The sequence below is a fragment of the Podarcis filfolensis genome, assembly GCF_964270895.1.
Source record: "Podarcis filfolensis genome assembly, chromosome: 9".
NCBI classification, from domain to species: Eukaryota; Metazoa; Chordata; class Lepidosauria; order Squamata; family Lacertidae; genus Podarcis; species Podarcis filfolensis.
The window spans coordinates 53,883,124-53,909,084 of record NC_139610.1 but is presented as its reverse complement, the minus strand read 5'-3'; the positions used below and the strand labels follow the sequence as shown (position 1 = coordinate 53,909,084).

Genomic DNA, 25,961 nt, shown 5'->3' with positions numbered 1-25,961 from the left:
TGATGTGGAAATGTTGAGAGCAGAACTTAAGATTGGAAAAATGAGAAACTGAGACATAGTTAAATTGACCAATTCCTCCATCCCTTGTTGCTATCCAAGTGATAAAAGTGATAAAACTCCAGTTGGACTGCAGTTCAGATGGGTCACCTAGGCCTTGATGGAAATACTATGTGAGTTTTCAGATAGGGCTGAGAGACTTTGCAAAATGTAGTTTGTTATCCTGTAGCAGCCTCAAACTCAGCACTGAGACATTCAACACAGGAATATCACAGAAAATGTGCCATCCCATCCTACCCTTTCTGCAATTTCTGGACCTATGCACTGGGTGGACCTCTGCCACCATGATATGTATGAGTTACCATGATTGAGTTACAAGTTACTAGCATTTGCAGGTATAAGTTGAAATCCATAAGACATGCTGTTTTAGCCATTGCATCCTGGAAAGGAAGGCAATTTTCATCAGCACCCATGGCTGAAAATTTAGATACAAACAGATGTTTGTTCATAAGCTATAGGAAAGTTTTCCCTTCTAATTTGATAAGCACAATGCTTTCTAAAAGCCCTACTGTCTCCAATAGTGTAGCAGTAAGAGGCTTATTATTTGTTAATACCTAAATTACAAGTCATTAAAATATTTACTCCTCATTAGCCAAGAGCCACACACCGTTAGGTGTAAATTCTAACACTACAAATCACATACAAACAATGTGGTTACTGTTACCGTTTGGGCACCAGATTTTATGTACTCGTACTGTTGTGTGCAATGACTTGCTCTTGTATAAATGCAATAACTCCATTACATTGTGGCTGTCACATAATTTTTAAAACGAGTTTGATATAAAAGTTAATGTTTATGAGAACAATAGATGCACAGTATTTTTCAAGTGTCAGGCCAGACATTATGTATAACCAGCTTTGCCAACAGTCTATAGTGCTGATGTGAAAAAACCCTGCTGTTTTAGTAAGAGACTAAATGCAGGCTGCCAGTCACGGTGAACTGTGACCCAATTTGGTGACGGAACTGAAAGAGTTGAACTACTGAACACATGTTATGGGCAATCTAAGCCACGACTACTTCTTTTTCCTTTTAGCTTTATTTTAGATCATCTCTAGCTTATGTATTGCCAAATGCATTCATTTGCGTTTTCCCCTTCTTTCCAGGATGAATTTTTATTTTCTTCATATGTTTCTTATCTCGATAGATTCCTCTGTAATCTCTCTGTCATCAAAAAAGGCAAAAAATCCCACAGTGCCAATTCACTTCTTAAGCCCCATTCATTTCAGTTAGATTCGTATGCATGGAAACAATGTGTTGGATTGCAGCCATTTTTGTTAAGCATTGTTGATTGTGTAGGGGTGGTTTGCCACAATGTTTACAATGTGTATTTCCTATCCAATAAATTCACTGGGCCCATGAATTAATTTATTATTTACTTTATTAGTCACTTGCTTTTTTCTTTATTTAATTAGAAAAATGCATGCCCTGATTAACTGGATTTGCAAAAATAATATTTTTGCTACTACAAACAAAAAACAAGGGTAGAAAACTGTGTGGGACTCACCTGTTGTCCATCCATCCCAGGGATACCAGGTGCACCAAAGGAACCCTGAAGAGAAGCAAATATATGGATTCAAAAAAATATATCACACTCCTCGTGAGATACCTCAGTGTAAATGCAGTGCTTTAGTTCCATATGTTATTATAACTGAGGAGTTTAATTAACCCACTGAACTTTCAGTGGCCTTGTTCTGTAAACTTGGACATTACTCTTACTACAGACTTTTACTACAGACTTACCTCTAGTGGAAGGTATTTGTGAGGTAATAAAATGATAAGAAGCAAGACCGTAGGATAAAGGTGCTGCTGCTACGATTATCCAATGGGGATTTAATAAAATTAAGGTACATTTATTGGTTACTAACTTCTTAAGCTCATTTGGGTACTTTACTTCCTTAAAGATCCAACTTAGTTATTGGAAGAACTAATGTAGCTGGTCCAATGCAGGATAAACCTTTCTGTACCCTATGCCTAAGCCTTATTTGTGAAGAAGGTTATAGAAATAAACAATACTTTCCAATATTGTCCATGTAACAACATAACAAAAGGGAGAGGCAGCAAGAATTGCCAGTGATCATAGGCTTCCAGCAGATGCGAATCAGAAGCACTAGGTTGGATTTCAACCTGTCCGTGTTGGAATGAAGTTGCCCCTAACCTTGAAGATATTCTAACAGATTTGGCAGCATATCCTTAGGGCTACTGTCACATGAAAAAAGGCTGGGAATGTCAACAATGAATGCAATGGCCATTACAGAGCATTACTGAAATTTAACAATAGAAGACATACTATAGTGAGGGGGTAAATACCAAAGTATTGGATACTCATATTGTATTTGTTTGTCTTCTAGTTTCTTTCCAGGAATATAGAATGTGGGGGGATGTTTTCAAAATGGGATCTGTAGCTATAGATCTCCCGCGTCTCTTGCCATGACTCTAAAGTGGTGATAAGCAGATTAGAGCAGCTTTAATGTCTGCCGTTACTGCTAACCACTCCATGTTCATTGCAACCCTACTTACTAGTATCATACTAGCAATGTGTTACTTGACTTTGTAAGGATGGTGATGTTAGAAAAGGAAATTATGTCTGCGACTTTGAAACAGAAGATTCATGCTTTTCCCCACGTGCAATGCTACTAATTTTTCTTTTCAGCTTTCTTCAGCTTCTTCCTAAACATTTTAGTTTTATGAAACACCTACTATAATACATTAACTTTTAAAGATAGCTTTTAAAACAATTTGCCGTGAGCTGATTTGGGAGGGGGGCTGGGGTAAATGCAAAAACCCATTTAAACTGTTTTTAGTCTTGATATATTTAGTATTGGTTTAATGCTGCAGTCCATAAATCGCAGGTTCACTCTATCAAACTTTAGCCGTAAACCCTGATGAGTGTAAGTAATATCGGAAGTATTCACAGGAAGTGAGCTCTCAGGTTACTATAGAAATAGGAAGACACTGGCCAGCCACCAAGCACCATTTATCAGCGACACCTAGAATCCTTTGTTCCGTTTGGAATTTTTTCAGGGTGTGTGTGTGTCATATGGCAGTGATCTATTTGAATAACACCATGCCTCTCATTTGAAACTCTAGCTGTATATCCCACAATGTTTTAAGTTTGGTTTCATCAGTTTACCAGCGTTGAAGAAGAAAACTGTAGTAACTTCTGTAACATGGAAGTTCAGCAGATGGATCGAAAACAAGTCTTGCTTTGCTCAAGCTCCTTCCCATACAGAGGGGCGGAGGATTGGGAATCTCATGCTATGTATTTTGGGAAAACAGAGCTTGACACAGACTAAACTAACTGCTTCAGTGTGGGATACAGTAGCTAATGCCCTTCATTCTGACAGCATGAAATTTGGCAGTAGGAAGGATAATCACTTTCACAGCATCGTTTATACTATACCTTTTGTCCTGGAGGCCCCTGAGGCCCCTGAAAAGCAAAAAACAACAACAGTAATTCAATTAGCATAATAATGCAGCCAATTTAGCTTTAAATGACCAATTAAAATGCCCCATTGTGTAAATGTTCCTATGCTGGGTCAAAATCAGCCGATGTTTTTCACATCAAGGAAATGCAAAACTCTGTACTAGAAATGTATAATGGATGTTTTTTCTCCTCTATTTAGCATTAACTACAAGCTGCAGAGGGACGCTGTGGTCTAAACCACTGAGCCTAGGGCTTGCTAATCAGAAGGTTTGCAGTTCGAATCCCCGCAATCGGGTGAGCTCCCGTTGCTTGGTCCCAGCTCCTGCCAACCTAGCAGTTCTGCAAAAATTCCAACTCCTTCTTATATCCATGTTAACTTTCTACATTCCACCTCAACACAGCTCTTTTGATACCAATAAATCTGCCACTGTTGGACAGCATTTTCTATTCCTAATACCTGGTAAAAGCTAGTTTCAACTTTCCATGTTGGAATCTACATACATATAAAAACCGTTCTGAAAATGCTTTTTTTAAAAAAAGCATTTTAAAAAATACATTGAATTTTCCATAAGGTTCACCATTGCCATCCAGTGTCACATTGTATATTGCACTTAAAACATACTTGAAACGTTTTATTTGCAGCTGTATAGCTGAGTCTCCTATTATATATTTGACAGATAATAACATGACAACATTTTGTCAAGGACATATTTCCCTAGTACAAAATAGCTTGTCAAGATTTAAGATATAAATATGAGGAACTAAAACCTGAGGGAAAAGTAGACATTTTACCAGCATGATAATGTTAGGCATGGAAAAAAGGCATTCAACGCATGATTTACCCATGTAATGAATGATTTTGGAAGACATGTTTACTCTCCATCCACAATCATCATTGTGTAAGGAACTTGGGGGTTGTGGTAGTTAACAACAACAACTTCTATAAATTGACTTGCTGTGGATTTAAATGCAAGTTTCAAGAAAACCTAACTGACTTCTACAATTTGTTCCATATTTTGAAACCCTGACAAAAGGATTAGGGAAGTTCTACTAGCAGACTTCTGTCTTCCTTCACTCCTCACCAACTCCCTCAAAGCAAATCACCCACTAAGCCTGTGGATCTCCAGATGTTGTTGGATTTCAACTCCCATTAGTTACACTCACCATGGCCAATGGCCATGGTTGATGGGAACTGTAGTCCAACAACATCTAGTGGACTGCAAGTTTCCCATTCCTGGCCAAGGCCACGCCGCTCTAGCACAACCTGGACCAAACTCCACTCTCATGGCAGAGCAGAGGTTGCTTGTCACATTCTGCCGCTATCTTTGTTTTAGGCCACACCTCTACAAGAACTAATCTGAAGCAGGGAGGGGGTTAGCATGACTAGGCCTTCATCTTTCATTAAGCCTTGTCACTCTAGTTACAAGCTAGCTGCAAAAGGCCAGACGGTTGTTAAAGGCAACCACTCTGCTGTCTCTCCCTCCTCTCCTACCACAGAATAGAATACACCTTGCTGATTTCTCATGCACTTTCCACTGCTCTACCAAACTAGGCATAATTTACCAGTATTATACATGATATGCAAGCATCATGTACAAGTACAGATTGTCACAGTGATTAGAGTGTCGGACTAGGACCTGGGAGACCAGGGCTCAAATCCCCACTCACCCATGAAGCTTACTGGGTGATTGTGAACCAGTTACTGCCTCTTTGCAGTTGTTCTGGGGATTAAATAAGGAAGGGGAGAACTATGTACACAACTTTGAGCTCTCTGGAGAAAAAGGTTGGATATAAATAAATAGCAATCATTGTAATGTATTATAATTATAATGTTTGCGCCTGGAACGAAATATGCCCTTTAAAGTTAAGGCTTTTAATAAGTGATAGTAGTTTTACACTGGAATTTAAAGCATCTCTAGGGTCTTGTGTACATATGCTCATGTACTTCCAAATATTGCTGAGTTCTTGTATTATATGAATCATGCATTATATCACTTTTTTCCAGCAAAGTGTCCGCCTCCAGCATTTGTGCATGGATATGCCAATTGTAATTAAAACCTCCCACAAAAATACACTTCAGAATTTATTCATACTGACAAGTGCTCCTTACCCTGTGAACTTTCAGCTCATTGAGTTGAGCCAAACAGCAGCCTTGTTCCTTGGAGGGATTTCTCCCATGCCATTGGGAGTAAGGGAGGCTTGGCCCTCCAAGCTATAAAGCCTTTGCAGATGACCTGTTCATGATCTATTTATGACTCTCCCTTTCTCTCTCTCTCCCCTGCCCCACCTTTCAATAAGCTCCCGGAGAGAACAATGGAGTTATAGCTATTTATATACCAAAGGAGATAAATGGATAGCTAAATAGCAGAGTGAATATGAATAACCTGCAGTTTTGAACAATGAACATTTAAGTAAAGACAAGACAGGGAGGTCTGTCAGGATATGTTGTTGTAGATGATAGATAGATAGATAGATAGATAGATAGATAGACAGACAGACAGATAGACAGATTTTAAAAGCAGCTGTGTTGGTCAATAAGGAAAAAACCCTCCAAAACCTACTTCATTAGACTCCATCAAAATATCACAAAAATTAACACTGGCAAGCTTTTGAGTACTGCAGAACTCTTCATCAGGCAAAATCAGGCAAAAAGCAGGGTGTTGGGGGTGGGAGTAGAAAAACTATATTGGATTTTGTAGCCATAAGGTAGACCCCGGCCCAATATGGATATTGCAGGCTGAATAAAGTCTCTGCTACGTATTCCATGTATCATGTTGCACATCTAAAATTCTGAGATAAAGAACCAATAGCTGCTCCTCATTTCTGAAAACATAAAGCTTCTTAAGCAAAGCGCATGGGCCCCTGGTTAGGCAGAAAGCAGAGCTAGTGTTTCACTGTAGCTTTGGGTTGGTTTTGATGCAGTATTTTACCATGGTTTTCCCAACCTGAAATGCCTATAAGAAATGATAGTCATAATTAGAAACCCAGCTATTGCTTGGTCAGTATTTCAAGCCCAAGTTGGCCATTGTAAGAAGCAGGATGGTTCTTCCAGGTAGATAGTCACACTCAGAAGGTTTCTTCTCATCTTCTTAAATATCAGGTGTCTCTTTGTAATAATACAGTGAAATATCTGATATGTGACAATTTGAAGATCTCCACTGATATTCAGAATTGCTATCAGCTGCTATGTTTTCTTCCAGGCCTATCTAAATGGCAGGACAAGAGAGAACTCTTAATGATTAGGGCCTTGTGAATAGCATTAAGATTTTGAAGAGAATATAATTTGGGGTTAGTTTTTCTAACAATGTTAATGCTATAAGATATACCCTTTCCAAAAGAAAACAAAAAATCTACAGGTTCCAACTTTTTCTTATGTTTGTGGAAACTTGTGTATAGAGATCTCTGTCAGCTCTTTCTTGACTTTGCCTGATGATTTATTTTGCAACTCCCATTGGCCTCACGAGCGGCATACCATATATCTTGCAGCAAAAGGAAATGATTAGAGAAAGGAAACTATAAGACTTCTTGCAGGTTGTTCTTATCAGTTAAAGAAATGAGGACTTACCAACAAGCCTTGTTCACCTGGCTTTCCTGGCTCTCCCTTAAACACAAAATGTTATCAACATCAGTGCCATTGTTTACATTCAGTTTGTGCTTTAATAAATCATAGAGTTAACTGCTACGAGATGGCAAGTAGTCTAGATCACTGGTCTTAAACTGGTGGGTCAGGATCACCATTTGATCCAAGGTGGGCCGTAACAGGAGCACTACAACCATGCAAATACATGGTAAAAGACTAAGGAATGTGTCCTCAAGTACATGCTTGGGTTAAAAGTGGATCCTGCATCCGAAAAGTCTAGATGGCTTTTAAAAGGAGATTGGAATAGACAAAGTTATGGAGGATATGTCTATCAATGGCCATTAGTGATGAAAGCTATATGGAGATTCTGGATGGGATTCATCAAACCAGTCCTCTCAGTGGAAGCCCTGCACAAGAACTTCCTCCTGTGCACCTGGGCTTTCTTCTCCCGCCACATGCCCCCCAAAACTGGGTGGGGAGAACCTCCAGAATGGTGCATGGGGGGTGGAAACAGGAACATTTTTCTGTCTAGCAAGCTGTAATGCTTGGCCTGATGAAATAACTTGACAACCACAACACTAATTTCTACCCTCCATGTTCAGAGGCCACTGAGCATCAGATGCTGCGGACCAACAACAGGGTGTGTTCTTCTTCTTTTTTTAAAAAAAACCCAGGATTTATACACTGCTTAATCATCACACTGCAAAATGGTTTGTATAAAACCATCTCTGTGCCTGCTTTGGGGCTTCCATAAAGTACTGAATTGGCAATTGCATGAAGCAGGGCTCTTCCTATGTTCTTTTAATGCCAACTGTCTCTTTGTTATATTGCAGTGAAATATCTATTGACGAATTTGTGACCGTTTGGAGAGCACCTGCTATGCCTTGCTTACCAGAATTTCCTGGCTGCTGGTGTTCACAGAAATGTGACCAGATTCTATGTGCCACAGATCTGGCAGTGTTCTAAGAGGATATGCTCTTTAATTAGCTGGGTGGCGTGTAACAATATTTTTAAGTGTTATAGAGCAAGTTCTAATTTTAGACATTGAATCAGATCAAAGAGTTGATCAAGTACGTATCAGGCCAGGGCTTATAAGGTGCTATGATTTCAGTCAATAGTCATCGTCCTCTGGAAGACAAATCTGTCAATGTTTTGAAAATGAGTCAGGTGACATAAGAACAAATTATAAATGCTTAAATGAGGGGCTGCTTCCCAGGTGGTGCTAAACTACAACTATCATCATTGATGGGAGTTGAGAGTCCAGCAACATCTGGAAGGCCACATATTAGTCACCCTGGTCTAAAAGTAAATAAAAATGCTTTCTTACTCAATAAGAAATCAAACACCCATACATTAATAATTAAAGACTATTTGTTTATCTTCTCTTAATGTTAACTATCACTGAAGAAGCAGCTATAAAATCAAATGCAATGCCTTTGCTTTTTAAAGGTTATTCAGAATGAAGGTTGTGCAGAAATGCTTTTGCTATGAGTGCAATACAGCCACACAGCCACATAAAGTGAATGCCAGCCAGCTATCTAAAATTATTTGGAAAGATCAATCTGTATTGAAGATAGAAGACCAGGGCATCTGAGTATTATTTCTTACGTTATTACTTATACCTGCCTTTTCCTCTGATGGAACTCTAGGTGACTTGCAGGGGAAAAAACAAGATTGCCAAAAAATTGACAAAACAATAATTAAAAAAACAATTAAACACCATCACCACTATTATTATTATTACCGGTATATTACAGTGCCTAGTCACACTGTATCTGCAAGTAGCATCACACATTCCCAATGTGCATCTGTTATTCCACTCACAAAACATGGATAATGAATACTTCTCAGCTATAAGAAGCCTTTCTACGTCTATGATATTAACACACATGGATGGCTGACTCACCGGTAAGCCAGGCATTCCGCGAGGGCCATCTTTGCCAGTATCTCCAGGAGGACCCCTTGGTCCAGGAGGCCCCGGAGGCCCCGGGGGTCCAGCTTGTCCTTGGTCACCCTGAACACCAGTCAGTAAAATCAGCATTAGTAGACAGCTTTCGAATCTTAGCAGATAAGCTCTCAATTGCACAAAACACAGTAAGAGAGAGAGATAGAGAGGCGATATTCAAGGGAAGAGTTCGTGAAGGGGCAAAAGAGCTCAAAGCATATGTTAAACAAAGATCTAGATCCAGCTGTGTGCAGAACCATCAAGATGGTTGGTGCTGTCATATTTGACAGCACAGCACCTGTGTGTGGAGGAAAGGGGACTGGACTCCAACCTCTCAGCCTCAAAGAACTTATTGGCACTACCGATGGATTCTCAGGTGGCAGCAGAGACTAGGACCATAGCCAACATATGCTAGTAAGCTGGCTGTGGCTGATCCTCTCAGACAAGGATTTGGCCTCAGTTATCGGTGTTTTCACAAGCTTCCTGCTTGGATTACTGCAATGTACTCTATGTGAGGCTGCTGTTGAATATGCTTTGAAAGATGCTAGTGTCAGTCGTCTGAAATGGGACTTTCACCTAAGGTTCTGGATACAAAGACAGAATCAAATCCACACTCCTAGCCCTAAAAAACACACTAGTGCAGCCTATAACCATGTACATAGTGCCTCATTACACATGCAGGTCTAGGGGATTGTACACTGACTACCTACATTAGGATGATTTCAGTTTGTGAAGTTTGTTTTCTGCATTAGGACACTATGCAGGAATGTTTAAGACAAACTTGCAAAATTCTATCGATACATTTCTGCCATGGGAGTAGCCAGGGCTTTTGTTAGGGGGGCAGGGATGCAGAACCTCAGTTTGCTATGTATTTTTATTTATTTTTATTTATGGGGGGGCAGCTGCCCCTCCCTGCCCTCCCTTGGCTACGCCCATGATTTCTGCAAAGGGGCAAATGTTTACTTGGCCGGCATGTTCACTTTAAAGACTGAGTGATTAGACCTGTGTGGAGGCCGTAAAACTTTTATGGGCAGCTTACAAAACTGGTTCATGAGACTCAGCAAGCGACACTGACTGAGCTCTAAGCAGGCTCTGAAATATAACTGCCTTGTTGAAAAGCTGTACAGTACTTTTCATGCTATAAATCAAACAGCAATAATATTTAATCTCTCTTTAGCAGCCATTTTATAGCAACAATTGAGAAACAACATTTACAGCTTCAATATATCCACATTGGAATAATTTAATCTAGTTTGGGCAACGAACCGTTAAATCGCAATGATTCCTCTTCAAAAATACTAAGTTCTGTCCAGTTTCCAGTAAAAAGCTAACAGAAAATAGTTGGCAAAATTAATTTTGTGGTTTACGGCAAAGCTCCATGCAGTGTCTTCTAGCCCTTTGCGAATAAATAAATTCCATTTCATTATGAACTATGTGGTTCAGCAATATTTACAATTCAGCAATCAGCTGCAAGCAAAAGCATGGCAAAAGGTGCAGAGAGAGATTAAGCACTACCTTAATGAGGCGGCGTTTAATGAGCTGCTGATCAGCAGAGAGAAACCCATGATTGATTTTAGGAAACACCATCTGATCAGGCAGGTGAGGTCAAAGGTTGAAGTTCAGAGGTGAAAGAATTGGAGAATAGACATCAGAAGGCCCCAAGAAAGAAATAGAAATATATACATTAGACTTGCAATAGCAAATATAATAATCAACTGGTGCTTGTGTCCGGTAAAGGAATCCATGCTTTCTTTTAAAAGAATTGCAGCACTAATCTAAAGAGAAATAGTCTATTCATTACATTGTCACCTAATGAATGCAAAGGTAATGCAAGTCAAGCTTACTCTTAAACTTCTCTTGCAACTATGGTTTTTATTCTTTTTTGGACAAGATTTAGAACTACACTGAACACCTTTATTATGCTTCACAAGCAAAGATTCCTAGAGACAAAGCACCAGTTCAGCATTTAGTCAGACTTTCCAAACAGCATATTGTGCCATGAAGAACGGTGCCATTAAAATGACATACTGAGTCTGCTGGTCCATAGATAGTTTAAATCATTTCTGCTTAATACTTGAAAAAAATGGAAAACATGTGCTCAAGTGTGAAGCCATGAATGCATAATAAACTGCATTATTACTCTTAGCGTTTTGATGTAGATTCATTTGAGGCATTGTGCATCCTTGGGTGCCCTTTACAAGCAGAGTTACAATACAGTTCCTGCTAAGAAAATTCTCATTAAGAACACACACGGCTGGAAGCTGGCAGAGATACCAGCAAACCTAATCTTAGTCTTGTGCCCTCTCATATGTCAGGTAGTTCCACTGATACCTGGATAGCATAACAGCACTGAAGCAGCATGTGTGATGACAATTACAATATGGAGGGTGGGCTAGCCGGTTTCCAAAAACTAACTAAGCATTCATGACACTTCTATGCTGATACAGAAAGACTGGCTAGCTGGTACAGGTCAGCCACAAACCTTGACGGTCAAGATCTGATTACTGTGAAGAGCAGCAACTGTGGGAAAGCCTGGCAGACCCTAGGAACACACACATAGTACCAAAATAACACGACACAAAACGTCACACAGAACAACAACTTAATAACAGACATGACATTTAATAGGTTCTTATCTCTATCGTTATTTTTGTTGCCTGTTAGAAATTCTGTTTTCTATTGAGGGGTCCAAGAAAGATTAAGGCCACTCAGAATTATAAATGTTTAATTAAAAAAAAAAACAGGTCACAATTGTGAATATTCATTAGTTTTTAGTACATTAGCAGGAGAGAAAGACACCTCTTTTTTTAGCGCATGTTAAGCTAAGGCCACAAGAGCCGTGTAGGCAACAAACTCTGAAACAACAGGTCTTTTTTACTTCATTTTAAAATCCTCTCTTTACCATGCAACACAAAGCACATGAACTGACAGTATTTATAGACATTAATACACTGGACATTGGACTAATGCTAGATCCAGAGTGTTAAAAAAACAATTGATATCAACATTCGGTACGTATAGAGCTGTATTTCATGTACATGATGAAGTTCAACTCTTCCATTTCCCATTGACTGGCTCACTGCTATATTTTAACACCCTTTACACAATCAGAAAAGGCTGTCAGATGTGACAAGAACACCCAGCTTCTTATACCTCTCGAGTAGTGTACTTGATGATTGAGAAGGAGGGGTGCATTAGAGGCCAGCAACCTTTGCAATATAGGTGAAAAATGTCCTCCGATAATCTTCAGGGCAGAATGTTACACAGTGGGCCCCTGAGATTATGTCTGATTTGCCACAGGATTCTGCTTTTTCCTTTGCTTTTTACTCCTAGTGTAAGTCATTACCAACACCTATTTTTTCCTCATAAAGTGCTACTTAAGGGAATCAGGAAGAGCCACCTCTTCTTTGGAGTGTTTTAAAATAATTTTGTTAAAGCAAAGGCCTTTCCTATCAGTTTGCTCTTACATATTTCCATTAATTTTGGTTCAGCGATTCGTCACCTAATTCTATGGAATGAGAGAGGATTTCTTTTTTAAAAAATCAAAGCAAATATTCTTTTTAAAAAACCACTCTTGTGGCCCCCATAAGTTTTGAATACATATCATTTACATAAAATAACCCTCCCCTCCAAATTCAGATAATCAGAGAACAAGAAACCCTGCTTACAGAAACAGCAAACTAGATGGAGTTTTCATTAATTTTACTGCTCAGTATATGTGTTGAAGAACAGGGGTGTGGAACTTAATTGGTGCAAGAGGCACAGTTCCTTATGAGGAACCTTCCAGAACCCACATGCTGGTACAGTGGTACCTCGGTTTTCAAGCGTCTCAGAAGCTGAACATTTTGATTTTCGAATGCTGAAAACACAGAAGTAAATGCTTTTGTTTTGGAATGCGCCTCGGAAGTCGAATGGCTTCCACTGCGTGTTTTTCTATTTTCTCCATTGAACTTGCAGCCAGTCCTTTGCGCCTCGGTTTTTGAACGTATCGGAAGTCGAACGGTCTTCCGGAATGGATTACGTTTGAGAACTGAGGTACCACTGTAGTAGGCTAGACCAGAGGCAAAAGTGCTCAGAGTAATGGATGTGACTCTTAACATTATACAGGAGCTGCATTGCAGAAACACTTGTATCGGAGGTTTCAACATATACATACCAAATGCACACGTTTCTCTATCCAGCTACTCAAAAGGCATTGGCAACTAAGAAAGGCATTCCCACTAAGAAAAAGCAAAGGACGAAGGTGGGATGAAGGGATGGGGAGCAGTGTGGCCAGGAGAGGAGCTGGATAGAGAAGGCTGAGGCCACATCCAGAACCAGAGCCTGAGAGTCCCAGCCCTTGTTGTTTAGATATATCCATCTTTTTTCTTTCTTATGATAACCAGAATGCCTGTGATTCATTAGCCTTTTTCTGCATGTTACAGCTTCAACTCTTACTGAATAAAAACAGAAACTAAGTTCAAAGAAATTAGACATATATATATATCGGTTTTAAAAGCGGATCAATTTTCTTTTAAAAAGTAATGTTAATTAAAATGACCATTCTAGGGGAAAATTGAACATCTTTTTAACAGGATAATTTTTATTCAGAAACCTTGACAACTGCAAATATGTAACTCAAGAATATCCACTGTGAATTTTCATAATGAAATTGATAAAATTCACGTGGGCACATCCACAAATTTAGATGACTTTTAAAAAGGATTAGGTGAGTTCACAGAGGCATGGTAGCCAAAGGTAACCTAAATGTACTGAGGCATTTCACCTCTATATACCAGATTCTGGGATCAAAGAATACACCTATTGCCCCCGTGACTTGATTGTGATCTTCCAGGATATAGTTGGAAACAACATGGTGGAGTAGATAGTTCTTAGCCTGATGTACTATGCATTGTTCTTAAGCTCAGTGATTTACAACCATAATTTATACTGCAGGATTAGCTATGTAGGGAACAATCCTATAGTTGCTGGGAGGTCATTGTAGGCACCACAGGATATAGTGCATCACCCCCTCAGAGGGTGGAGAGGAAGGTCTGTCTTCTGAGAAGGAGGTATGTACGCGGATGCCTCCTTGGAGTAACATTAGAAAGGTCTACTACCATTGGGAAGCTTTTAATGTTTAATAGGTTATTGTATTTTAGTGTTTTGTTGGAAGCCGCCCAGAGTGGCTGGGGAAACCCAGCCAGATGGGCGGGGTATAAATAATAAATTATTATTATTATTATTATTATTATTATTATTATTATTATTATACTGTCAGTGGTGCTCCAATGCTTGAGAAGGCAATTCAGAGATGGGGAATGGGGGCCAATTTAGAACTGCCCAATCAAAAAACAAACAAACCCTCCTTTCCTGGAAATGTCCCCAGAACAGGGGTGGGAAGTACACCAACTCTGGAGCTGGCCTACTGATTCCAAAACCCATAAATGCAACCAATGGGAGGGAAATACAAAGTGTGTGGGGAGAGAGAAAAAGATGGCAATGGTTGAAAAAAGAAGTAAGTCCCTTACAGCTTGGGACTTTGTAGTTCCTGCACTGTGGATTCCCTCACCTGGCTCTAGGTAGGAGCCATGGCTCAGTGATAGAGCCAGAGGCATAACTAAGATCCCTTTCACCCTTGGCAAGCTGCTGTATCAGTGCTGTGCCCCATCTCCCCCCAAAAATCACTTTACTGCAATAGCTGCATTAGAAATTGCTACGTTTTACGCAGCCTAAGTACTCAAAGCGTCTGGAATGAGGGTGGGGAAAAACTGCATGCCTTTGTGCTGGACAGGAATCTTTCCCTACATTTGATCTCACCACGACAGTGCCTGTTGTCATGCACTCCATAGTCTGCATAGGTGATTTTGTACCACCCCTGTGCCCCTGGTGGGGCCAGTTTTGTCAACCCCTATATCAGCTCCTTTTCTATATCAGAACTGAATGGCAGTACGCCCAGGGCTGTCTTAAGCATATGCGGTGCCAGGGTGCAAAGATCCACCCCCCAGGTTGTCCAGTCCCAGGTTTGCAGGAGGTCGGAGCCGGTTGGCCGCCTCAGCATCTCTCTGGCTCGGTCGCTCCCAAACTCATGGCACAGAAGTGCCTGCAGCAGAAGAGCCCGCTGCAGCACTCCGACAGATGGGCAGGCTCTTTCCTGGACTCAACTCTTGGGCCCCGGACTCTCGGCCTGGTGCTCCTGAGAGTCCGGCGTCCGGGTGCCCCACACCCCTAGCGCCTATGGGTAAGACGGCCCTGGGTACGCCTCTGGGTAAAGCACATGCTGACATCTTGAGTTAAAAAGGTTCTGACAGCAGGTGATACGAAAGACTTCTGTTAAAGATCCTGCAGAGCTGCTGAAGGTCAAAGTAGACAATACTGAGCTAGATGGGCAGTAAGCTTGACCAGCATGAGGCAGCTTCATGTGCTCTCCTATGTTCACATGTTCTTCTTTGCCCAACTTTGCAAGTCTTCTCAGCGTCCATTATCTCAGAGGATACTGGAGCACATCTCCTGGACTTCCTTGGCTTGCCATTTTCTCAAATATGATAGATAGAAAGCTACCCTTCCTTCAGGAATGAAGCTATCTGTGCAGGAAGTTCCTGTTGTAGGATGCTTGCTGTGACTACCTTTGGATAACTGCTCCACAGACAGCACTTCATAATTTCCCTGCATATTTACAACACGGTAATATATTATGTAGCTTCCTTTGTGAATGCTGCCGGCTGTGAGCAAACCTTTGCCTATCTACTGTGCCTCTCAGGGTAGAAACAGCAAAGTCTGCTTTTGCTCCTGACCTTGCTGCACAAGCTTACATATTCCTGTGAAGATCTGGCAAACAAGGCAGGAATTGCCACCTGCTGCTCACTTGCACTTCGTACATTTACAGCCAGCTGCTACTATTTCACATCAGATCACTCGAGCTGAAGGCCAGAGTGATCCTGACACATTATATGATGGCCTCCCCGCCCTACAACCACCTCAAGCTCCAATTAATCTCTCAGGCGGGTGCTCATTATTGTACCTGCTCTAGGGAATATAGTGTCTTGCATCGTTCCCCGTGTATTGCCAAAGACTCGCAGCAGGAGCTTTATATAAACCCTTTTATTGCAACTGCTGCTTTCTCCATCAGCAGCCAAACTAAAACAATAATACACCACAGAGTATGAGAAGGCCAAAGGGCATTCTTCCTCCCAACATGTGCATTCATTCAAAGCAGAGCTTTAATTTTAATGGAGGGTGTCACTTCTTGGAAACTTGGCAGTCATAAGAAATAATCTGATATGAAATGGTTGTATTATTGGGAGGGGGAAGGGAATGTTTTGTAAGCAATGCAGCCTCTTCAAAAATTGTGGCATTCAGTGATCTATTTCTACTCACGCCTTGGCAGGGAATAAATGTTCCAATGAGATGTCTTTGGGTTTTAAAAGTATTAGCATTCCTCCAGAGTTCTGCATCATCCACAAGTAAACAGTTTTGGATAATGGAACTTCCTCATGCAAATAATTAATGACGAAGCTGAAGAGCATCAGATCTAGCACTCTGAAACTTCATAGGATAATTTATGACTATTACTATTTTTCACCTAGGTGCATAGTCATAAATGCATCTAACACACATTTTGATTCATGTTTTATTCTACTGCTATCATTTTGCAGTGAATTGTGCTCACATCAGTGGGGGAAAACCAATATATACATGTAAATAGACAAATATATGCTTTCTTAGATTAATGTCAGTCAAGCCCTTGTTTCAGTCCATTTCACAAAATCATAGAACTGTAGAGTTGGAAGGGATCCCGAGGGTCATCTAGCCCAACCCCCTGAAATGCAGGAATCTCAACTAACGCATCCATGACAGATGGCCTTATCAAACCTCTGCTTAAAAGCCTCCAATCAAGGAGTGTCCACTACCATCCAATAATGCTAGAAACCTTTGGGCAATTCGTCATATACAAAGAATCAACCATCTTTCCAGTTTTACATCCCCCCTTCCAATATTTCACATTCATCAGCTTCAAAATGCAACACAAAGCCATCTGAAGTGTGCCTTATAACATATAAAATGTTCAGTTCCAACTGAGGAATAAATAACACATTCTCAACCATTTGCTCCAAATAACCAATTTTTGCAACTCATTTTGTAAGACATATCCCAATATCTATTTAATTATTTATGAAGACATAAAACCAAGCAGCTCTGGATGTCTTCCTGATAAAATCATGTTTGCTACTAGTAATCATTATATATGCTTAATTAGGGCTAAGACTTGAAACAAGAGTGGGGTGCATTTAGTGAACATTTTCTCACCCTGAAGGGCATCCTATTAAGAATGTGCTGACCATACATCGTTTTGCCAAATCTAATGCACTGTGTGATTATTTCATTGTTATGGGGAAGGGAAAGAACTATTCCAAACTTTCAGGAGAGTAGAGCTGTCATCAGGAAACCAACACACACACACACACACACACACACACACACACACACACGATGCACTACGGACAGGGGGTATTTCAGGAAACTTTTCAGTTAGCTTGAAAAGTTACCCTTTCCCTGTTGCAAATCGTTTCTGGGCAGCATTCTTTCAACCCTAATTTTAATTATGTGAATCAGTACCCCTGGGGGGGATAGACTCAGAATTGGCTAGTAGATGTTTAATTATAACGATGGGTTGACTAATCTATCAACATCCTGCAACAGCGTTCTACCAAATGGAGCTGTTTTTTGTGGGACGACTGCAATTCACATATGATATGATGTGGCTAGCTGAAAAGGCAGAACACTTTCTGATAGGTTAGCTCCCATAGGAACTCGATTCTGGGTTCAGCAGTCCAATCAGAGGTTTGCTAACTTACTGAATGGATTGGCCAAATGAGTATCTTTCAGCCTCAACTACCTGCCCATAAACCTGGCATGGCATGGGACTGTGGTAAAGATGAAGGAGACATGAATCACAAACCACTACAAGTGCTGCAGAATTTATTACTTCTGCTTTATTATTGAGCATCTGCTCATGAGAGGCAATCAGAGGCAAAACAAGGGTTAATCATACAAGAATATTAACTAGAGAGTCCTAACAGTTTTACCAAAGCAAAAGAATCTGTTTAATCACTCAAGTTAACAAAGGTTAAGATAATAAAAGGAAGTTCTGAATGCCTTCGCTTTCTGGAACTTAATCCCTCCTGCTGAAGACATTTGAAAGATGCTATCAGTTGCGTACAGCCCCAGCTGTTAAAAAAATTTACTTGGAACACTCCATGTGGAGAAAATAATTTTATGAAAATAGTTAAGTATGCACCCTGTGTGGCTTCTTATTGCACCTAGACCCCAAAACTAATTTAAAGTCAGCTGCTGGATAATGATTGTGAGACCTGATAAACAATAAATCTTTTCTATATCAGAACTGAATGGCAGTAGTGCTTTATTATCATTTGCAGAAAGGGGATAGGAAATAGATTAACATACTCAATTAGAGCCGTTTAGTGCATGCTCAAGGTCTATTTTCATTAATTACTGCCCTGGTTGGACAATAAATCATGAATGATCTTCAAGTGCCAAGGTTCTTTAAGTAAAAGTCATTTTGAAATATTGGAAGTGCCTGCTAATTTCTCTAGTGCAAAGACTTCCAAGTACAGCTGAAATAAACAGAAGTTGCGCATTGGGTGGTTCACAGAACTGTCTGGCTTAATTCTCCCTTCTTCAGGATAAAACTGAGGAGAGCTCTTCAGACATTTGGTGATATAAGTGTTTACAAAAAGAATAACTCTTCAGGAGACTTTAATATGTATTAAGTCAGTTTCACTTGTAGAAGTTGTCTTGCAATACCCTAAATGAAATTCTACTGTAAGTAGGCCAGAGGTTTTCAATTTTTTGAGCCCATGGCTCCCTTGACCAACGACATTCTTTCTGCAGAACCCCTATGGGGTTCAGAAGCCCAGTTATGGCAGCATCTCACCCTTTTTCAAATACCCTCCCTTGTGGAGTGTTTCCTCAGCTTCCTCTCCTTGAAAGTCCTCTGGGCAGCCACTGCTCCCACCCCTGGTCTCTGAACTGTCTTTGCTACCCCAAAGAGAGGTGTATGGGGCCTACTAGTATGCAAATTTCTGTTCACTTCTGTCAAAAGGTGGGGAGGTAGCCTAATAGTGAATGGGAGGTACAAAGCAGACTTGGATAGACCCTGGATCAAACTGTTCAGTCTACAAAGCACCTTAAAATGAAGTGGGCTTTCTGGAAGTACCTAATCAAGGGACCTTGACCATTAGGTCTAGTCGTGGCCAACTCTGGGGTTGCGGCGCTCATCTCGCCTTATTGGCTGAGGGAGGCGGCATACAGCTTCCGGGTCATGTGGCCAGCATGACTAAGCCGCTTCTGGCAAACCAGAGCAGCACCTATTTATCTACTTGCACTTTGACGTGCTTTCGAACTGCTAGGTTGGCAGGAGCAGGGACCGAGCAACGGGAGCTCACCCCGTCGCGGGGATTCGAACCGCCGACCTTCTGATCGGCAAGTCCTAGGCTCTGTGGTTTAACCCACAGCCCCACTCACGTATGGTCAGTGCACATTCCTAATTTTTACTGGACAAGGAATGAATTGTGTACTCCAGAAAGAAGAAACAGTGAGAATTTTAGCTATACACTGTCTAGATCTGGAAACAAAAACAAAAAAATGTTCCTGTGTCAGTCAGCTAGTTAAATATTTATGCCTGGGTGCCTAATATTTTAGAGACACACCTGTTACTAACCATATTAGTATCTTTTTTTTCCAGAGGACTACATTCTTATAATTAGAAACTATAATCTAGTTTCTTCACTCAATAATCCTGTGAAATAAGAGTTACTGAGTTGCCAAAATCCATTTAGTATAAGGTGTCTGTGGTTTAATAGCAGCAAGTCTACCAGTCCAACCCAAACAATTTACTGTCTGTGCCATTGTGGAAACTTGCCAGAGGAAGTAGATGCTTGCCACCTCTCTACTGCACTTCAGTGCCAAGAAAAGTTGCCCAAAGGGTAGGATCCTGCACAAAAGCCAAGCAACACAATGTGTTTCATCTGGTATTATTGTGGCCAGGTTCTGAGAAACACATTTCTCAGATATGGTATAAGCTCTCTTTTCCCATCAGTATGTAATTCAGTTCACTTAGAGACTGCTACCCCTAATAGCTGGGGAAGTTTTTGTTTTGGGGCAGAGCAGGGATATGAAACTGAGTCTCAGACTTCCATCTTTCCACAGTTGCTACTGCATCAGAACAAAGCAATGCAACAGGTAAAAGCTGAGCCAAACAAGGTTCTGTTGCTGTCCTAAAGGGATCTCTTCTTATGCTGCAACTTGTGGCACAACTCTCACATCAAATTCAGCTGTTCACAATCTGAGAACTGCACATTGGCTGTGATATTGTGAGGGATATTTGATCTTGGTGCTAGAATTATCACTACCTTCAGCTGACACCCTGAAACGCACTGCCACTCCAAACTACTGGATGCAAATAATTTTCAAAACAAACACACATCAAGCTATGCTTCCAGTTAACCAGTTATACAGGCTGACTTCTGAGAAGTTTTAAAAAAATGTCTCTTAGCATTTACTTTTTGAAATTATTAAAATGAATTATTTGGGCAATGCCATTTGATTTCACATGGGTAAGATTCTTTGCAGTGCAATCTTATGACTGTTTCCTTGGAGTAAGACTGTGTTCAGATGAGAATGAGTCTAGCCTCAGATGTCTTCCTCTACCTCAAGCATGGCTACAAGGAGATCAGGAGTTTCTATCTCCATTTTAAAATTAATTATGGTTTGCTGTGTCATCCAAATCCTAATCTTAGCTATGGTTAGTGAAAACAAGTCAGCTTACACTACACTATGGTTTAAATCTGGCTCATTCCCACCAACCATTGTTACAATTAACCTCAATTGCAATTGGCTTTGGATGGTATGACAAGCTGTAATTAATCACAAGCTTCCCAACTCCTCCATGCTGGTGCGGGGAGCGTTCAAATCCAGGGGGAGGTGACAATCATTCTTATAATGTTAAATTATGGTTTAGTCCAGTGGTTTTCAAAGCGTGTGGAGCACTGCACTGATATGGCAGGAGAGGGTGTAAGGATTCAAGGGCAATGAATATAATATTTTGGGAATAATTTATGTTCTTATGTACCTGCATTGTTTTATATTTTATGGATGCCCCATGATCATATTGTAAAGCAGTTGTGTTCTACGTTATAAATCAAGCACTGCTAGGAGTTGTTACAATGCATTCCTTACCAATAAAAAAATTCGGGGTGGAGGGAGCAATTTTTGTTCTGAAAGTGTGGCCCAGAGAAAAAAGTTTGCGAACCACTGGTTTAGTGTTTTCAAGGGTGGTGTGTCCCATTTTGCCACTTGACGGTCTGTTTCTAGCACCTCCAAGCTGGCTGGAAAAGTCTCCTGTCTGAAACTGCTAATCAGTGTCAACGTTACTGAGCTAGATGGACCCAGTGGTGTTGCAACGGGGGGGCGGCGGTGTGCCCTGGGTGCCATGTCTGGAGGGGGTGACAAGAAGGCACCCCGCGGGGGCTCACGGCAGTGTGAGCAGCCATCGCGCTGCCACAGCTGCATGTGGAGGATCCTCAGTTCTCAGCTGCAGCCACACATGCGCTGTACATAGCGGTTTGCCACTAGCACTGCTCAAGCGCCGTACGGATGGCGGTGAGATCCCTCTGTTGCCACTACAGCCATGAACGGAGGATCCTCCATTCGTGGCTGCAGCCGCGAGCAGAGGATCCCAGCACTGTCTGTATGGCACTGGAGCGGCGTCGCTATGTATGGCGCATGCGCTGTGTATCGTGACACCACACATGCACAGTACATAGCGGTTTGCCGCCCTGGGTGTCACGATGCCTTCATTCGTCCCTGGATGGACCAATGGTTTTACTACTGTTTTAGAGTCCTTGGCCACTCATTTACAGTGATAAGGACAGTCAAGCTCACTACAGCATTTTGTATTCATAATAAAAGTTTGAAAAACAGAGTAAAAATGCTGAAGTCGTGAATATGGAACTAAAAAGATCAAACTGTTAAAAAGAAAATCCCTGAAAACTGTTCTGGCTCTGTAAACTATTTTCAAAACCACATTCCTTGCCTGCCATATAACATCAAATGTGTAGGACCCTATCCAGAAATCCTGAGTTCATAAATGCTTCATCATGACTATATATGGCCGTTATGAAATTCCAAAGACATAATAATGTTCAGCCTAAAACATGTTGGCCAGGATCCAAAGGGCTGCAAGTGGAAAGGAAATTACTCCTTGCAGTTTCAGGCAAGGACGTACAAATCCTAGAGTAAGAAATGAATGCATTGAAAGAAAATGTGCTACTTTTGATCTTCACATTTGGAACAAAATCCCTGTATAAGGTTTTATTTTCCTCGTGCAAAGTTCTACTACAAGCTGAAGAAGGAAGCTTTCCCATGAGTGTTGGGCTGCTAGACATTTGGAGTCCAGCCAGACAAAATCAATGGGCACACTTCCAAGTAAGATATTAAGGTCTGAGCTGCTAGATCAGTAAAATCTTTAGTACTGTTGTTGGATATACCAGCCAACATTTCACAGATAACAAATAGGGCTATGCCTTTGCCCCCTGTTGTTCTACCAATTTTTTTTGCCTCCTTATTCTTGGTTGAGGACTAGATTAATTTGCTATGTCCTCCACTTATTTCCCCAGTCTGTTCTCTAATGATTTAAAAATCAAGATGGTGATTGTTCTTTATGTTAAATACATATTAGAAAAACTTAAGTGTCCTACAGTGTTCTGATTCACGCATCATGGCAAACTATAACATCTTGTGAATATGCAAGCCTGTGGGCTCCCTACCCAGTTGCTCCTACCCAGTTGTTCTGCTGCTATTGTTGTCCCCTGATAAACCATATGTTCAGACCTAATGCTAAGCCAAACCATGGATTAGCCCCAGGTAGAAAAGCAGCAATGTAGGAGTAGGGTTGCCATATTTCAAAAAGTGAAAATCCGGAAACAAAAGTTGAGTTTTTGAGCTATTTTTATGAAATCTGCCAAAATCTACACTACCAACATGGGCTGCCATACATCCGGATTTCCCCAGACATGTCAGCAATTTCTGCCAAGACACAGTTTACGAGGGCTGAATACTGGATATATCCGGGAAATTCTGGATGTATGGCAACCCTAGGTAGGAGGGCATCAACCTCAATTCTCACTCTTTCCTCATGGTTTGGCTTTAGCAGTACATGTTAAGAAAATAAAAGAACACGACTGAAGTTTGAGCCAAATTGTGAACAGGGACAGAAAACTTAGTTTTGAGTATTGTCTGTCTCCACAGAAATCTGAACTGGTTGAAGCTGCCTCTGCCGATCTGTGGAGTGTTTAAGTTGTGCCTTCACCTAGGTTCAGCCTGTATATTTGTAAACAAAGGAAGTATTACAAAGATGCCAATAATTCTCTAATGGCTCTTTCAAATTTGGGTAAATGCTGCACCCCTGGTCTGTAAAATCGGAATGTTTGTAATAAGAAGGAATGTACGCTATGAGCATATAATGTCAATTCTGGCTCAACTGCACTGGCTGCCAATCAGTATCCTGGCCCAATTCAAAGTGCTGGTTTTGACCTATAAAGCTTTAAATGTCTTAGGACCACAATACCTTTCCCCATATGTACCAACCTGGACCCTGTGATCAACATCTGAGGCCCTTCTTCGTGTGCCCCCTCCACATGAGGTCCGGAGGATGACGACACAAGCCTTTTCTGCAGTGGCTCCCCACTTGTGGACTGCTCTCCCTGTGGAGGCTCACTTGGTACCTTCATTACATATCTTTAGGCACCAGGCAAAAACATTATTCTTCTCCCAAGCCTTTGGCCAATTAAACAATCTATAGCCTTTTAAGCTGTGTGTGGGTATTATTGTTTTGTTTGCTACTATGTTATGTATTTTGTGTTTTTATACTGTAAATCACCCTGTGATCCTCAGGTGAAGGATGGTACAGAAATTTCAGTCATCATCATCCACAGCTTCTCTAGATAGGGCTTGAGTGCCACTGATAGTCAGCATAGACCTAGATGGGCCAACGGTTTGACAGAGGATAAAAGAGCTTCCTGTGTTTTTATGTGGAGGTATTTTGGTTTGAGGAGGTATTTGAAAACCTACTGTAAAGTCTATCAAATCAGATATTTTAAAAGACTTTTAAAAAAATTATAGTCTAGTATAAATGTTCACTTCTTTTGAATGTGGTGCCAAATATATTTTCGTGTGCTTTCGCTCCACAGCATACACATTTGAATAGAATGATTTTTTTTAAAAAAAAAATGACTGAGAGCAGACCCATTACTGGAATTTGAGAGCTAATTAAAGTTATTCACGCATCAAAAAGAGGCTTTAGTTATATTTTCATACACTGTGGGGATTGAACCTTAGTGACAGACAGCAGCAATAGCAAGTCTCTGAAAAGGAGAGGAATGCCTTAGTAATAGTTTTGAATGGTATAAAACAATTGGGCTTCCGAGCATAATCACAACCTGCTGTCTGTCTCTTCTTTTCTCTTATGTTTCATAACTTGGTTCAAAGTTAACATGAATTTGTTTTCTCTTAGTAATACTGTGTGTGCCTTTGTAAAAGTACAAAACAGCCATAATACTATTTTGAAGAGCCATAAAGGTTTCCAAACAGTAGTTTCCCTCACCAGAGTTGTTTAGCTACGAGCACAGCAAGAATCTGGCTCATTTCTCCTGCACCTGGCAGGAAAGGAGGACGAAGGCAGGGGAAAAAAGATCAGGGTATCTATCCAAAGGATCCAAGCATTCCATCATAATTACCAGAATGGCAGAGAAGCTTCTGGCAACCTACATCATGTGGAACAAGGCCAAGGCTTAGAAATCACCATCACATGGAATAGCCACGCCTTAGTCATTTTCTGACTTTCTTTAGCATGCAACTGAAGTGCAGCATTAAAACGTTAGCTAACAATGATTGAAATCCTGAACAGAAAATAAATACAGACCTGAGAAAATAGCAATACTTAGTGTATTCCCAAGGCCAGTGTCTCTTCACATGCAGATAAATGAGATGGCAAGGAAGTGGTACAAACCTATCACCCAAGAGTGGTGAATGGACTGCATCACTTCAGATGACTGGTTTCCCACCAGGGCTGTTTGCCAGGATGAAAGAGCACTTGCCCAAGTGCTGTTTGGTGGGCACCTCTCCTGCAGTAGTGGGTTTCCCTGGTTGCAGACTTCCCTGACACAGGTGGGAGGGAACTCACCATTTTACATTATTCACAATGCCCTGGAGTGCTGAGTGTATCCTTGCTCTGGATCCTTGGGAGAAATTAAAAATAGCAGCTTCCCAGGTCCAACTACCTTGTACAGGCACCCCAGTAACAGTGGGCTTTGCCAGGATTCTGGGGCCTGGTCTGATCTTGCTAACAACCGCCCCCCCCCAATAAATAAAGACTAGCAAAGCAGGAAAGAGGAATCTATCCTAGTTCTTTGCAGGAGGCACTGGTTTTTAGGGAGCACTAAAAAAATAAATCCTGCCAACCTAGCAGTTCAAAAGCACATCAAAGTGCAAGTAGATAAATAGGTACTGCTCCAGAGGGAAGGTAGACGGCGTTTCCGTGCGCTGCTCTGGTTCGCCAGAAGCGGCTTAGTCATGCTAGCCACATGACCCGGAAGCTGTACGCCGGCTCCCTCAGCCAATAAAGCGAGATGAGCACTGCAACCCCAGAGTCGGCCATGACTGGACCTAATGGTCAGGGGTCCCTTTACCTTTACCTAAAAAAATAAATCCTCCATTGTTGGGTCCTGCTAAGGCCCAGTCCCCAGTAGAGGTTCCATTGCTTACAACAGAGGACTGGCCCTGCTATTCCTCTTCCTTCTTGCTCTTGCTGCCTCTTCAGCTGCCTCTGGAAGTGTGTCAGCAGCAGCAAAAGCAAGGAGAGTGAAAAATGGCTTCCACGTGCCCTCTCCTTCTGGGC

The 25,961-nt window shown here is 41.1% G+C and overlaps 1 protein-coding gene across 1 annotated transcript in view; it reads right to left on the bottom strand.

Annotated features, from left to right (window-relative positions):
* COL25A1 (collagen type XXV alpha 1 chain) overlaps nucleotides 1-25,961 on the bottom strand; it is a 294,893-nt gene that overhangs the window by 84,994 nt on the left and 183,938 nt on the right. Inside the window, exons 8-12 of the mRNA XM_083571406.1 lie at nucleotides 10,523-10,594; nucleotides 8,969-9,076; nucleotides 7,048-7,083; nucleotides 3,459-3,485; nucleotides 1,563-1,607 (exon numbers count right to left, since the gene is read on the bottom strand). Of these exons, the coding sequence (XP_083427532.1) occupies nucleotides 1,563-1,607; nucleotides 3,459-3,485; nucleotides 7,048-7,083; nucleotides 8,969-9,076; nucleotides 10,523-10,594 (288 nt within the window). The remainder of the gene's footprint in view (nucleotides 1-1,562; nucleotides 1,608-3,458; nucleotides 3,486-7,047; nucleotides 7,084-8,968; nucleotides 9,077-10,522; nucleotides 10,595-25,961) is intronic.